This window comes from Lissotriton vulgaris, chromosome 10, assembly GCF_964263255.1.
Source record: "Lissotriton vulgaris chromosome 10, aLisVul1.2, whole genome shotgun sequence".
Lineage (NCBI taxonomy): Eukaryota > Metazoa > Chordata > Amphibia > Caudata > Salamandridae > Lissotriton > Lissotriton vulgaris.
This window is the reverse complement of record NC_141698.1, coordinates 201,782,865-201,798,602: the sequence shown is the minus strand read 5'-3', so window position 1 is coordinate 201,798,602 and position 15,738 is coordinate 201,782,865. Positions and strand designations below refer to the sequence as shown.

Here is a 15,738-nt window from a genome sequence, read left to right as displayed (position 1 = left end):
AAGAATACATTTATTAGGGTAGTGTAATAGCCCCCCCTCCTCCCACCCGGAGCTATGCCCCTAATTCGGAAATATAAAAGGGTTACATTTCCAAATGGGAAAAGGCATTTTAATAAAAAACGCATGTAAATAAAACAAGAGAATGTGTCAGGTACATTTTCACATACTAACCATTCTCTTTTTTATTTCTCCAAGGGTAATTAAGTCCTTCAAGGGTAAATCCTCCCTCCCACCCCTCAAAAGAATGCCTTTCCCATACATCTTAGCCAATTTTAGGGGTGTTCCCCCCTCTTTCCACCCCTGAAAATGGATATACCATTGTCAGTGAAGTGAATCAAAAATCGGTTTTCAGGCGAGGGAGGCTGTTGAAGAAATGTTTCAAGAAGTCTCTACTTTGACATACCCACAACCTGTAAAATTACACAACATTGGCGTAATTTTATGTGCGTGTAAGTCAGTTTTAAAGTGAAAGTTTACATTGTGTGCATAAAAAAATCATTTTGAACTCGTAAATGCTGCTGTTTGCTTGCCTCGGTGCACAAATATGGTCGTGAAATGGGCCCCAAATATGGACTACTGCAGGTATTGCTTTCCGCGATGCTCGTAGATACAGAGCCTCCTTTGTTACCCTCGCAGTATAATAGACGGACAAATTGTAAAGGAAGGTTGTAACTCAATCGCCCTCTCACTTGGGTCAACCGGAGAGGAGATTAAGTCGAAACAATACACTGCTGAAGGTATTAGGGTCAAGTCAGCAGTCTCTTTCATCCGGGGCGGCAGAGCTTGACAACCTCCCCTGTGTGCATAGAAACAAAAACAGAGCCAGGCAGAGCTCCCAACATAATTTTAGCTTTTTAGTAACCTCTCTATCCGAAGATAATATCATGCTTTTCCGCTATCCATGCACTGGCCACTTTGAAGGCGAAGAATCCTATCTCTCGCTCCCCTTTTGCTTCGTTACACATCAAGACGCAGCAAGAACATCCTAAGAACACAACTCAGGTCCTCCTACAAGACAACGCAACAAACCCACATTGGCCACATCAGAGACACGCTCTGCCACTTGGGCACGCCCACGGCGCAGCATGCAACCCCTCCACAATTGAGCTTCCGTGCATCAGGTGTATGAACCGCTACATAAATGCAACTAGAGGACAACACACCACCCCTGGAGGATCTGTGTTTTTCAAGTAGACCAAAAAAGGCAAATCCTATATCTTAGGACCGAGAAACAATTCTCACAGCTCCGTGACAACATCAAGAGTGTTCTAGCTTATATGTGGACTGTGGAGCAGAGGGTGTGGCATCATATCCACATCCAAATGGCCGCTGGTGTGAACAAAAAATATATTTTTAGAATTATGGAAACCAATCATACAGTCACTTACAGGTTTGTGGCTTTCGCAAAATCGGTGGTTTCTTGGATTCATGCCATATGGTTTTGCAGTCATCCTGGAGCTTATACAACCGTCCTCTCTTCCACGACTGAGACTTGACTTTTGTCAGCTGGGAGCCTTTGAGAAGGTACTTCAGGTCCTCGTCATCCTGTAAACCTGAAACAGAGAAGGACACAATGATGTAACTCGATGTGTGCAATCCTCTTCCATGTTATGTGTTATCTCTTCCATGAGCGGACAGTCTAGCGTTGAACAGATACAAGCATGATCAGGGACAGCAGGTCAGAAACTATGGTGAGACCACACAAGGATATGCAACCCATTAGATGTGCTTTATCTTCCTACCCGGCTGTTGAAGAATTCTGTCTCATGGTTGTACAAAGCTGCATGGTAACACCTGTTTTGAGGTGAGCCATTGTTGGTGTGGCCCGTAGAGATAAAGATACTGCAAATCGGTGAAGAGTTATTATTATTATTAATAAAGTTTTATATAGCGCGAACTTGATCCCGAAGTATATCAGAGAGTTGACCTTATATTAAGAGCATTTTATGAATCACTTTCCTTGAAGTGTTTCTCACCATGCTACAGACTTGACCCTCTCTCTCGACAGGCATTTACTCAGACTGGTGTCCCTGGGGGCCAAAGACAAGGAACTTCTAGTGGGTAACAATGGGTACAAGAGCTCTCTTCAGACAAAAGAGCCCACTCTTCACGGTCAGTCACTCACCTCCTTACTCTCAAGCACTCTGCTAAACTGGACAAATCCTACAAGGGCTCTGGGAGGCTAATTTAATAGGACTCCCAGAGCCCTTTCACTTATTTTTAGCTCATCTACCATCACTGGTCAACCAGAGGTACAGCATGCTCTCACTTGCACATCCAAAACAGCATTCTCAACCCCATTGGATGCCTCCCTCCACATGCTACAGGCACTATAGTGCGTAGTCATGCAAATACATCTGACCTATCTTTTTATGTGCAACGTCCTAACTGCGGAGTCTCTGCAGTCGTAAAATTACAACTAGTGAAATTAAACTCGTAGTTTGTGATTACCAGAAAATAGTAAACTTACACAAAAGTGTACAATTACCTTTGTGAATCAGGTCCATTGTGTTTCCAGTTCAAAAACTAAAACTAAACTTGATTTTACAAAAGTGTCTGCACAAAACACACACATTCCTCTAGATATGTTGCATACAGTACAGAATCTTAGAGCGGGAAATTCATTTCATGGAGATCACATCATAGGTAGGACAGTATTACCTTGCACCAACAACTCTTTTACACCTAAATGCCATTTCTGGCTTCACTTTTAATTTAGCACAGTGAGGTATATGAGGGCCAAAGTTGTAAAATGTACATTTTTGTATCAAAATATGGCATTACTAACATAGACGAAATACCCAGATGTCAGCCCTACTATCTAAATAAATGTTAAAGCCCCTCAGGAGTCAGAAACTGTTTGAGGGAGACTCACACCCTATCAGTAAGACATTGGGTATCTGGTGTGGTTAGTTCTGAAGATCTGATGTTGCTCTGCTATTTGGGAAGCTGTGTAGCAGTTAAGTTGCTGACAATGGCCTCAGGCATCTATATCATCTGCAAGACAGTGAAGAGTTCTATGGACATGCAGAGAAACAAAGCAGTCAAGTTCTGGTATTGCGTAATGGAACTCAGAGGTGACCTGCAATATCCTTTGCACATTTGATGAGGGGCAGAGCCGGACTGGCCGTAGCGGACACTGGGTGTTTTCCGGTGCTCCGGAAGCATTTGGGACGGTGTTGGACCGGTGGGGGCAGTTTTTGTTACTGGGGACCGGTTTTGCAGCAGTGCCAGTCTGACGTAATTGCTAGGGCTGGTTTGCATTCCCAGTCCGGCCCTGATGAGGGGTGCTTCTTTCCATATGTATTACATTGTCACATCACCACTCCTCTTTCAGTTCCTATGAGATCTTTTAGTGGCGCCTGGTAAAAGGAAATCGGCCAAAAAATGGCTGATTCCTTTTGTCACCATTGACAATATACCCACTCTATTTAGTGCACCATCGTGGCAGACATACCACCATCAGAGACTTTTTTTTTTAGCTCTAACTTCAGTTTTGCCAAAGTCTCAAGCAGATTTCAGAAGACATTTTCGAGGAAAAGATGCCAAATCTACACCAGCTGGTTGGCCGCCAGGCCTGACAGTATCAACTCGCTCAGATTCCTCCAAGCAAACAGTGTCAATCTTTCAGGAACACATAAGGACATAAGGAACACACTAGGATATATCCTCCATAATGGTAAGGTGACGTCAATGTGGGATTTGGGGGAACACTCACAGTACCCACCTTTGTAGGTGGGATCCCTGCCAGCTCTGTGTGAAATCAATGGACTATACATCAAAAGATTTCTCCATCAAAGTGACCCCTCTATTGGCAGATAGAGCCACTTCAGTGGAACCCCCTCTGCTGGCAGTCATCTCGAAATATGGTGGAATTTTACCTGCTGGCCACTGTTGTGGCTTAAAATCTATAGTTATAAATAATCCTGCTCTCTCCTGCAGTGAAATAAATGAACATAAGAACCGTAAATACCAGTGGTTTGAAAGAGTTCCAAGTAGCTATTCATTGTTTACGTGTCAGCTCATGGACATGCTTTGACACTGAAGCTGACATTTTGACATCAACTCAACAGTGAGAAATTATTACAGCACAGTAGAAATATGTTCTTATTACAGTTGCTTAGGTAGGTAACAGGAAGAATGTAATAAGAAAATATATATCATATACGTGTAATAATTCGGTCAATGAATTGTGCTATTTATCACTAATCACATTGACCTGTCTCTCTGTAACCAGCCTACTGTCAGTGGCCTGACGTAACACTTCATTACTATGTAAATAGTTTCAGGTACAAATTAGTAATTTTAAAAATAAAATAAGTTTAAAACAAAAACAAGCCTGGAAGAGAGCTACTCGTGTCATGTGAGAAGTGGAGTTCCTGATAGACCTCTCAAGCAAAGACAGAGATTCAGAGATGTGCACAAACAATACAATGATTGACACAGCACACTGTCTGGGAGACAATGCAACCGGTTATCTCCCACCACGCACAAATACCATTATCTTTTAAGCAAGCAGAGCAGTGGGGGAGCTTCAGAGACACTTCCAGTGACAATAAAGTTTACCAATTTCAATCAGATGTATTCTGCCCCATCAGTAGTGCTCAGAAAACGTAACATTTACTCGCGTATGTTTCCTCCCAAATAAGGAGCAAAAGTATTATTTTTGGGAAATCGCAAAAAAATGCCAGGAATGCTCAGGAGAAGCTGCAAAAGTCACAACTTTCTAGTTGTACTCATATGCATAAACATACATACAATTAAAAAGGTGCAGGTGTATATGCCTAGGAAAAGTGAATTTGCACTTGTTTATTTTCTCTTTTTGTCCACCGTTACATGTTTTCACCCACAGACAAACCCCATCCCCTACACCCCCATCTGTTTTGGAGTGTCCTCTCCCTATTCCTACACTGTATACAGACTTGCACCTGTCTTTGACTGGAGCACATTTCTCGCCATATCATTGAAAAGGTTAGTGTATTCCCACAGGCTCACAAATCCGTGTGTGTTCACAAACTATTAACTCCTTGCGTGTTCATGACGAGCTCAGCTCGTCATGAGGCTCGTTTGCGCTGAGCTCTTCATGACACGCGCGGCGCTCACATGTGGGGCTAATTCCCCCGCTGTGCTGAGCGTTCCGATAAACGGGCGTGGTCATGACGAGCTATGACGAGCTCGTCATGAGCATAGCGCCACCGTGCAGCGTGCCGAGCCGAGCTCGTCACAAGCACTTGTGGCGCTGCGCGCGCCCCCCTCCGCCAGCGCTGCAGGAGAATTAGCCCCACGGCGAAGTTGTTAAGACACAGCCATCATGTGACGCCCCCTCCCTGCCCTAAGGAGGAAACTTGCTCACACATCATTTCACATTTCAATTCCATACCAGGTGTTTGTGAGCGAATACTTTACAAGCGTCAATTAAAATGTTGTAAATACACACAGTACATTTCCAAACATATCACAACCTGCTTGTGTGCACAAGTTCAGCTTTTGGAACCGAGCATATGGCTGAAACGTCTTTACTCCTTCTTACGTAGTTAGCTCTTTAAATTAAGGAAAGCGTTTTCAGAGACATAAAATAGCGGAGCTCTAAAATCGGTTCACCTCAAGGATGAACAGCTTATTCTTTCATGGGTTCATTCTTTGCACTATGGCACATGCCACTAGTCTGCTCCTACTGGCTTTTTCCTGTGTGCCCCACACTAATGTTTTGAGGCTACATGCATTAGCACATCAAGTCTAGGCCTATGGTATTTGCTAACGCTTCCTTTCTAGGCATTCAGAAATCTATCTATCTATATATTTATGTATTTTAAAAAGTGTTTGCAGTTTTATGTAGCACAAACTCGACCCGAAGGTGTGCTCATGTAAAGCGCTCGGATACCTCCGGGTCTGACCTGCGCTATATAAAACCGTACGAATAAATAATTAATTCAGAGCGCTTTACATGAGCCCCAGTTGCTTTACAGACGAATATATTCATTTTTAGGCACAGGGAGATTAAGGGGTTTGCCCAGAATCACACAGGAGGTTTCAGCCTGCTGCCAGACTCGAACCCAGTTTCCCAGATTCAAAGTCGGCCGCTCTAGCCGTTAAGCAACATCCTGTTGAGAGTTTTATTTTTTCCCATTATAAATTCCGGCCACAAGCAAACAAATTGAAACACTCTGCGTGGGAGATCCATTACGCCTCACTTGAGATATGTGCTCTCCAAGTAAATGGTACTATTTTCCGGGTTGATCCGAGTGAATAAAAGCCATTAGAATAAGCTGGTTAAAGAGGAATGTCCTATGAACTCATAGACTTGGATTGAGTGCTACGGAAAGGAACACATCAGAAAGATGCGAGATGGAAACAAGATTCGTGCTACGTGTGATTCTCTCGGGCAGGGAGAGAGCACAGCGAAAAGTGGTAATAAGTACAAAAATGCCCACGATTTAAGACTTAGAGTGGTCAGCTTGGCTTTGTAAAGAAGAAAATGTGACCTCCATATAAACAGGTAAATAGGATCTAGGAGATTGATCCTGTAATCCCAGCTTCAACATCAGACATGTGGTGATCCTTGGCAAGCTACTTTAAATCCGCGTAATTATTCTCTTTGTCTAACACACCTGAGAGCTGTTAGAAACGGCTAATCGTTAGTATTAAGTACTCCATGAAAAAAACAGATCTGGCAGCATCATAATATTTAACTAATACTATTAGTTGCCACTTGCAAGATTATTGTAGCTAGAGGGCAGAGCATGCTGGGAAAGCAGTGATATCTTTTGTCTGTCAACTGGCGATTTTTTACAGTAAAATCACACGTGTGCAAGCTGCCACTGCAAAACGTGTATCAAAACCGTGTTTCCCCCTGGCTTTCACAACTTCAGTATATAGCTGCACACCATGACCCTACTTTAAAAAAAAGGCTCACCAAAACGAATTAGAGAAATACATTTCAAAATAAAAGCAGGCAGGAGGGCAGTGAACAGTTGGGCTTAGCCAGCTTTGCGACGGTGGGACTTGTGCCACCGCACCGGATGCTGACTTCAGGGTATGCCATGTTCACAAGTTATTTTGGTTTTAAAAACCACCTGCTGCCGTGTTCTTTACCTCCGGCAATGTCCAGGCAACAATAAAAAATGTCAAGCTAATTCTGGTGATTAATGTTCGTCCTGGAAAGAGATAGGAGTTTTGTCTAGTTGATATTTTGACTGATCATAAGGTAGCACAGAGTGTAATTATTAATGCTGTAAAGAACGTGTGAAATGGGGGCCACAAAGTGCAATATAATGTCAATAGGTCAGTGGGTTACTGCTTTTCTAAGAGACATACTTGTATTACTTGCAGTTAATAAGTTAAAATCCGAATATCGAACAGTGAATTAATAACTGTTATCAAAGAACTGCATGCACACTGCAAAGAATACACAAGAGCATAGAATAATGTTGCAAAAAGGGCATATTTGGGTAGAAATCGATTCAAAGAGAACCTCCAACTATGGTGCTCTATTTTCATTTCCGAATTTGTTCTTCTACCGACCAAGCACTCTTTAAACTATACTGCCCATCAGTATGGATGACATGTCACTCCTACAGCTTGTGGGCCGCTGGCTTATGTAACATTTCCTATGCATTGATTTACACACATATGATTGATTGTCTCTGTGTAATGTGTGTGTGATGCAAAGTGCTCTGACACCCTACACTGGTATGAGTGGCGCTAGATAACTAATTAAATGCATCTGAGAAGGAGTGTGGTCATAGAGGCTTGAGGGGCACTGTCAAAAGGTGGTGGTGAGGGACTCCGTGGCGGAGGTGGTCACCGTCAACCCCTCCACCACGGATGGGGTGGGTTGCCAGCAAACATTGTCGCACCGGGCACACCTAGCGCTAAAGCCGTCCCTGGCCACCACTATGAAGGGTGAGGTTTGTGTGTGCATAAGATACAAACAGACACAGAGGTGTACAAAATGTATTGCATTCAGTAATTATCAGCCATTACAAGTTTTGCCCCTAAAATGGGGCACCATTTTGCAAGTTTTGGAGTGTGCGCACCAAAATCTGCATGTCCCATTATTCACCTGGCATTTTCCCATTGATATACTTTGCTGGTTTGGCATGCCGAAATGTATCCAGCTAATGGGGTTTCTATAACGCCAGTACTCACTGGATGCAATAAAAAATGCTAAACTTACCAGACAGTGGAACTTACTGGGCCACTCGTAATGGGGGTGTAAGTGTGCGCGGACACATATGAAGGACTTCCCAAAAGAGGTCACTGTGTTTGCAAATTACAAATGCGCATAAAACAGATAATTTGGCCTGGGCGTGAGAGAAGTTTCCAGAAAAGCTGCACATTCCATGCCCATATAGAGGCAGCAACAGGCCCACACAGCCACCTGATTCCTGTTTTCCTGTGTATGTTTCAGGTCGAGAGCATGGCTTATAGCTGCCAAATAGTCCCATCATGTCAGAGTCTTCATCCATTCCTGTTTTTTTTAACCTTTTCCTGTTTTTGTTAGATCCCACATTAGAGCACATGAATGCAGCTTCAAGCCTACATTTCTAATGGAAAGTTAAAGTACAAAGCCCCACATGTATAGTGACACTGGTTAAAATGCCATGACATCAAACCATCTCCCCCCCCTTACCTAGTCAAGGAAAGCTTTATTTTTTTTAAGGCAGTTCAAACAGTCTGGATATGGGATGTAATGTCCTAGGCCTACCTCTTATTTTTTAAGACATTAATAAAGTGAGATTAGTGCTAATCTATGTGACTGCTGTTTAACCTGTTTTATCACCTGCTGCAAATGTTGTTACTGGCACTCCTTTCATCTTGAACAATAGTAAGCTCAAAACCAATTTTTTTGCCTGTTTACTTTTGACCTCGTGCCGGTTTGGTCACTTATGAATTCATATGAAATGTGTTATGTAGGGACTGAATGTAAATAATACAGATTTCCAGTGCGAATATAAAACTGTGTGTGTGGCTTTTAAACGTTATTAATTCATAATTTTCTTTCCCCTTACCATGATGTGTGTCATGGTTAAGAGACATCCCTCCTGGTGGCTTCAGCCCAACAGAAGGCCACCAACTCTTTCTTCTTTATCGATCCTATCTCACAGCTATTTTGGGGGTCGGGAAGTTCCTGGCAGTACTCTAGTTTTCTAGGGCCAGGTGCCACCCGCACTACCTTAATCAGCATATTGTGCGTCTCCACAGCACCAATTTCAAAGTGATGATAATGTCATAAAGCAAGCATTGGCAAAGCCAATAGGTCTCGCCTGTGCAAGAGATATTGGCACTGCCAATGTCTTTTAGCCATGCTGTGCCGCATGGCTAAAAGCAATTGTTTAAAAAAGCTCTATGATGCAGCAAGCGCCGGCCGAGTCATGGCGCTTTTTTTCTTATGAAGAGTGGGCAACACAGACAACAGAAGAGAGGGAGGGAAGCAACGGGCAACGCTGACAACAAGAGGGAGTGTGGGAGGTAAAGGGCAATTGGATAAAAAAGTGCTATGCCACGGCCAGTGTCATAGCTCTTCTTTTTCTTATGGCATGTGAGGGAGTTGGTTAACACTGACAACGGGAGGGTGGGAGAAGCAACAAGGACAAGCGGGGGTGGGATGGGAAAGACGCAATAAGGACACACAGGCAGGGGGAAGAAGCAACACAGACAAGGACGAACAGGGGAGAAGAAAAAAAGAAGGTACCTCAATCACAGCGCGACCTGTGGAAGGACAGCAATTAAGCAATCAGTTCTTGATCCACGCACCAGCCGAAAGAAGAGTGAACTTGGGATGCACTGGCCAATTAGAAGGCAGCAAATAAGAGTGGCAATGAAGCCAACGAATAGTAAGCAACGGACGGGCTGCAAGCCCTTGTTGTATACAATATCTTTCACAAGCAAGAGCGCATGCACTGTCGCAGGCAAGACCTAAACAGTGCCAACACATGAGGTGAAATGCTTCCATGTTTGACATTTAATAACCTGCTGGCTTGCTGCCTGGCTGATGAGGATTATGAATCCGAAACCGGTCCCAGGATGCTTGTTTTCGGTCCAGGGAAGACATGACTTGGCAGTTCGGGCTGGACTGTTCCCATGAGGCACAGGGTCAGACTGATTTGCATATGGCCATGTCTGAACTAGAGTGGCTGAGTGAGCTAAATAATGGTGATGGATTAAACCCAGATCAGTTGACTGGGGGTGAGTGTTTGATTGGCTCAAACGCTCCGTCCATCATCCCCTTTTGTATCGCTTTAGACATTTAATAACCAGCATGGTGGAAAGTGCCTTCAATGAACAAGGAAATCACATTATCAATAAGTTTAACCAACACAGCATAAACTATCACTCAAATATACATTTTAAATATATCAAACCATGCAACAATTGTATCCCCTTCCGTCAGTTTACCATAATATTGAAGAGCATATGCTTTGGCTATTAATACTACCCTTTTCACTTTTGTGACATAAACTAACTTCCCTCAGATACCAGCTGGCCACTTTCTGAAAATAGTGCCAATTTTCTCGACATGCTCACTTTTGACAATAAACTAAATTTAAATAACTACATTTATCACCAAAAATAAGCTTTTTTAAGTATGCTTATCATTTTAAAAAAGTACGCTGAGATAATACAGCTCATAATGACCATGTATCAAATGACATGCAAAAAAAGCCTAGTATAAGCCAGTGATAGCCACCTTATGCCATCTGAAGCTTACAAAGATGGCAGCTGGTGAACACAGAAATTGGGGAGGCAAAAGAACCTGCTCATCACAAGTAGGCAGGTGAAGGATATTTGCCTACGATTCTCCTGTAACGTTCAGGAGGATGGGATGGGTTATTTTCCGTATGAAAGATTTGCAAACAGGGGGGCGCCGAGAAGCTTTTATAAGACGGTGTTAATATGGTATATTGCCAACCCAATTTCCATACAAAATAATCTAAAACCCCATAGATATTATAGGCAGTGTTAAAATCTTAGAATGCTTCTCCACCATTTAAAGGCCTAACTTGACAATACGAATGTGTGCATGACCTATTGTCACCAGTTCTTTAAAATGTACATTGAGTGTAGGCTTTAGTTCCACCCACACGAGTATTTATCTCTCTCCTCATGCTGTGGGCTGTTTAGTGTATCATTCCACCTCATATGGAGGACTTTCCCTGCAATGCACGAGGGAGTACTTTACATCTAGGTGCTGCATTCTCTCATAAATGCATTGCAAGCAGATAGCAACCTATGTCTGGCTTTCTTTTTTCACTGCACAGGCCTAGTCTTTAATGTTTAATTCAAAATGAAGCTAAACATACTGGCTTTCATTCATTTTTTTTAATTTATAGTGGATCTTCCTTCACGTTTACAGTTCCTCTCTTTCATGTTTCCACCCTGTCCCTTCTAAGTATGTTTGCTGTCACATGCAATTAATGCAGGGTTGGAAATCAAAGAGTTACATGGATCTCACAATTTCAGGCTGTAGAAAGCAGATCGACGAAGAGATGTTACATGCTCATGCAGCAGTGTTACATCTCAGTTTACAGGTCATGCGACAGTCAGGTAACACCAGTCTTAGAGCTCAAGCCCTGGAATCAGTAATAATATAAACATTGTTACCAATACAAAAGATCAAATGCCTCCATGTAAGTCACAAGAGCCGCATAACACAACACAACTACAAAAATGTACATCCAGGCCACAGAATAAATGATCATGCTTGTCACTTTCTGAAAGAAAAGCTTTTATCATCAAAATTAAGCTTCTCATATTGGTAATTAAATTATGCTATGGTGTTTGCAGAGTACTCCATCACCTGTGAGGGTACCCTGGTGCTGAGCAGGTTTGGTGCTGGACTCTATGACACTAGGCAAAGAGCAAGATCGTCAGTATTTTTGCGGAAATCGAAGAGGGAGGAAGCGATCCTTATATGGAGGTGGAGGCAGCTCCATGTTTTGGGTGTGATGTAGAAGGTCCAGCCCCCACTTCTGGTTGTGTATTCAGGGGACCTGCGCAAGATCTATGTCTGCTGACATGAGGTGTCTTTTAGGGGGTGATGATTCCTAGGTTTTTTGCTTTTGTGGTGGGTGTATCCCCATGGTTTGGCGCCCAGAAGGTGTCCCACCACACCTTGATCAAGAGGCTTCACCAGATCGAAATCCAGGAGAACGCCCTTAAATGGAGCGTACACTTCCTCACCGAAAGAACACAGAGAATCCAGCTTCCACCATTCATCTCAGAGCCCAAGAATATCATCTGTGTCGTCCCACAAGGTTCATCCCTCAGCGCTACTCTGTGCATGAACCCCCTGGCCAACATCGTCAGAAACCATGGACTGAACCTTATCTCCTACGAAGGCGACACCCAGCTTATCCTCTCTCTATCAGAAGACCCATCCACTGGTAGGGCCAACTTCCACCTGTGCATGACCAGCGTCGCCGACTGGATGTAAAACAAATGAATCATGCTCAACACAGACAAGACAGAAATAAGGATCTTCAGGAACAACATCTTCCAGTGGAAGGACTCATGGTAGCCTGCTGAACTGGGACCCTCTTCCACCCCCACGGACCATGCTTGGAACCTTGGGATCATCCTTGATAGCAAACTCACCACAAAAAACAAGATCAACGCAACCTCCTCGGCTTGCTCCCTCACGCTGCACATGCACCAAAAGATCTTCAGTGTCCACCAGACGCACCATCATTCAATCCCTCGTCACCAGCCGCTTGGACTACTCAAGCGCACTCTACGCAGGAATTACCGTACACCTTCTGAAGAGACTACATACCATTCAGAACTCAGCGGCCAGACTCACCCTCCACCTCCCAGGCGGGCCCACATCACCCCTCACCTGAAAAAACTTCACTGGCTCCCGATACACAAAAGAAGCCAATTCAAGATTCTGATGCACACCTACAAAGCCCTGTACAACCAAGGACCAGCATACATCACCAACCGGCTGAGCTTCCACCAACATACCAGACTCCTGCGATTCACCTCGCTCTCCCTTGCTCACCTCCCCCGCATCTACCAAAGCAACAATGGAGGACGCTCCTTCTTCTATCTCACTGCAAAGTCCTGGAACAGCTTGCCCCACCAACAACGGACTTCACGCTCTCTTCAGGTATTCAGAATGGTATTCAAGACCTAGCTATTCAACTGATGCCACCCCGAGCAGCTCAGACCTCAGCGCCTGGATACCCTTGCAGGTGACTAGCTGCGTTTTATAACTCCTGATTGATCGACTGATTCGCTAGGTGGAGTCCCAGATTGAGATCTCTTTTCCAGAGATAATCACTTCTGTTTTGTCTGAGTTGAGCTTCATCCATCTGGTGATATCGGTTATGCAAGCCGTGAATCTGTCCCTTGTGCCAGTTGTTTTGTCTGATAGGGATACAATGATTTGAGTATCATCTACCATGGGGCAGAACTTGTATGTTGCAGGCTCTTATGATGATTGCTATGGGGTCATCTATATGTTGCAGATGTATATGTTGAACTTGGTTGCCCATAAACAAAAGCTTTTTTATAACAAAGGTACATAGTTTCATTTAAAAATTACCAGCTTTTCATTTTTAGTAAATTTGGTCCTTAAGCATCCACTCTTAATTAAGTTCTCACATGCAACAATCCCACAAACAGGTAGAATGTGTTTAAAATGTCCATGCTTTCAGATCACATAACATAAAAACTCATCATATGCCAGGTATTTTAATTATTATGCCATGGATGACTATAACTGTTCTATAAATATCCACAATATACCAAAGATGAGCCCCATAATGCCAGACATGGGCTTCACAATGTAAAGGATTTCTATAATTTGTCATGGATGGTCAGTATTAAGCCAGGGCTGGCCACCATCATACCCAGGATTCCAAAAATGACCACTGTAATGCCTGGGCTAGGATTAGCCAGGGTGGTGCCCCATAATGCCAATGAAGTGTGCAGTATGCAAAAAATAGCAAACATGATGTCAAGGGTGGGCATCATCCAGCCCAGGGTGGGCACGAAATGACCAAAGGTGTCCATCATTATGTAAGGATCAGCATTAGGCTCGAAACGTACTCACTAAGCCCAATGATGACCGTAAGATGTCGGGCCCGGGCAGCATTTGGCAAGTTGTGTAAACCGTCAGGATACGTATGTCCTCAACATTCCAAGAGCAGTCATTATACAGAAAATGCCCTGTAACAGAAGATGGCACAATTTTGCCATGGATGCAACCCATTATTGCCTACCACTATGAGATGGGAGGGCCCCATCATGTTAGAGATACTGACTGTCTAGCAGACTCACTAAATACCAAGGATTACCACCACGGAGGGATGGCAAAGTCATAGTAGCACCATGCCAAGCACACTCACATTCTGTTTCTGTCTTTCAAAAGCTAATATGCACACAGCACAGACACACACACATGTGGCACAGATGCATTTGCACCCCAAACTCTAGTCTCACCCTGCAATGAAGACAGTGCTTTACTCGGTGGCCTCCTCTGCTCCTAAAACCCTCCAAGCATTGCATTGCCTCACTCTGCACTCCTCCTCCATGGCTCCTGCATGTTTCAGCAGCAGTGTTCCAATTCATCGGTTCAGGGCCCTGCTACTGACTTGCTAGCATGTAGGATGTGGGCAAACAGTGCTCTGCTAGACAACGGAGGGTCATCGTTTCAACTCTCAAAGAATACCCAGGAATTCCATCCCCCCGGCCCCACACCCCACCAAAATGCTGGAACTGTGTATGTGTGGTGGGATGCTCAGAACATCATACAAGTGTAGAATATACTTTGATTTTGCCGCCATGACTGGGATCTGGAGCTGTACAGCACTGTCTGCTCTGGTATGCATCAGGAAGAGCAGCCCACCTCCAGGCATTCATTGCAATAGCCATAATTTCAACATCCTGACCACACATGGACAATCACAGTGCAGCACCCAATACAAAATCATAGTTAGCCACTCGTGCAGCACATAACTGTGGCCCTATTCGCTGACAATTCAAGTCAAGTCAGAGAATCTTATATAGCGCGCATATCACCGCTAGGTTTCATGGCGCTTGCAGAGATTCCAGAGCCTGGGGGCAGATCCGATTTGCGTTATTATTGGTCAAACAGCCATGTTTTCAATTCTTTGGGAAATGCTAGTAATCCGCCATAGAAAGAAGATGGAGCGGCAGCTTGTTCCAGAGATGGGGGGCAAGAAAGGAAAACAATTGGCCCCCACTACGTGTGGTACAGACGCGAAATGGCGTGAGAAGAAATTTTGAACTAGATCTTAATGTACTGTTAGGCTGATATTTTTTTGTTTTTTCGCTAAATAGCCAGGTCCAGTACCATATATACTTTTATGAGTTAGGCACAAGATTTTAGAGTGACCTCTTTTCCTATCTGGAAGCCAATGGAGGGACCTCAGACTGGGGGCTGAAGGAGATCTTGGTGGAAGGTTCAAGATCAGCCTGGCCCCGTGTTTTGCAAAACTTGCAATTTAAAAAGGAGGTCTTCATTTAGGGAGGCTAATAAGGCATTCTCTTAATCCATACGGCTTACAATTAGGCCCTGGATCAAAGGCTTCCTGGTTTCAATGGGTAGCCATTTAAAGATTTAAGTAACTTCCTCAGAATCCTGTAACAAGTGCCCAGTAGGAGACTGACATGATTTTTCATAGATAACTTGTTGGTCAATTGTTATTCCTAGGCTGCAGACTTCTTGTGTAGGGGACGGGCAGGGGCCCAATGCTTGAGGGCGCCAGC

The 15,738-nt window shown here is 43.9% G+C and overlaps 1 protein-coding gene across 2 annotated transcripts in view; it reads right to left on the bottom strand.

Annotated features, from left to right (window-relative positions):
• The window catches only part of PLCD1 (phospholipase C delta 1), a 300,096-nt gene that overhangs the window by 201,661 nt on the left and 82,697 nt on the right, over positions 1 to 15,738 (bottom strand). For both annotated transcript variants that reach the window (XM_086940887.1, XM_086940886.1), the window contains exon 2: positions 1,389 to 1,553. In XM_086940887.1, coding sequence (XP_086797013.1) covers positions 1,389 to 1,553 — 165 coding nt within the window. The remainder of the gene's footprint in view (positions 1 to 1,388; positions 1,554 to 15,738) is intronic.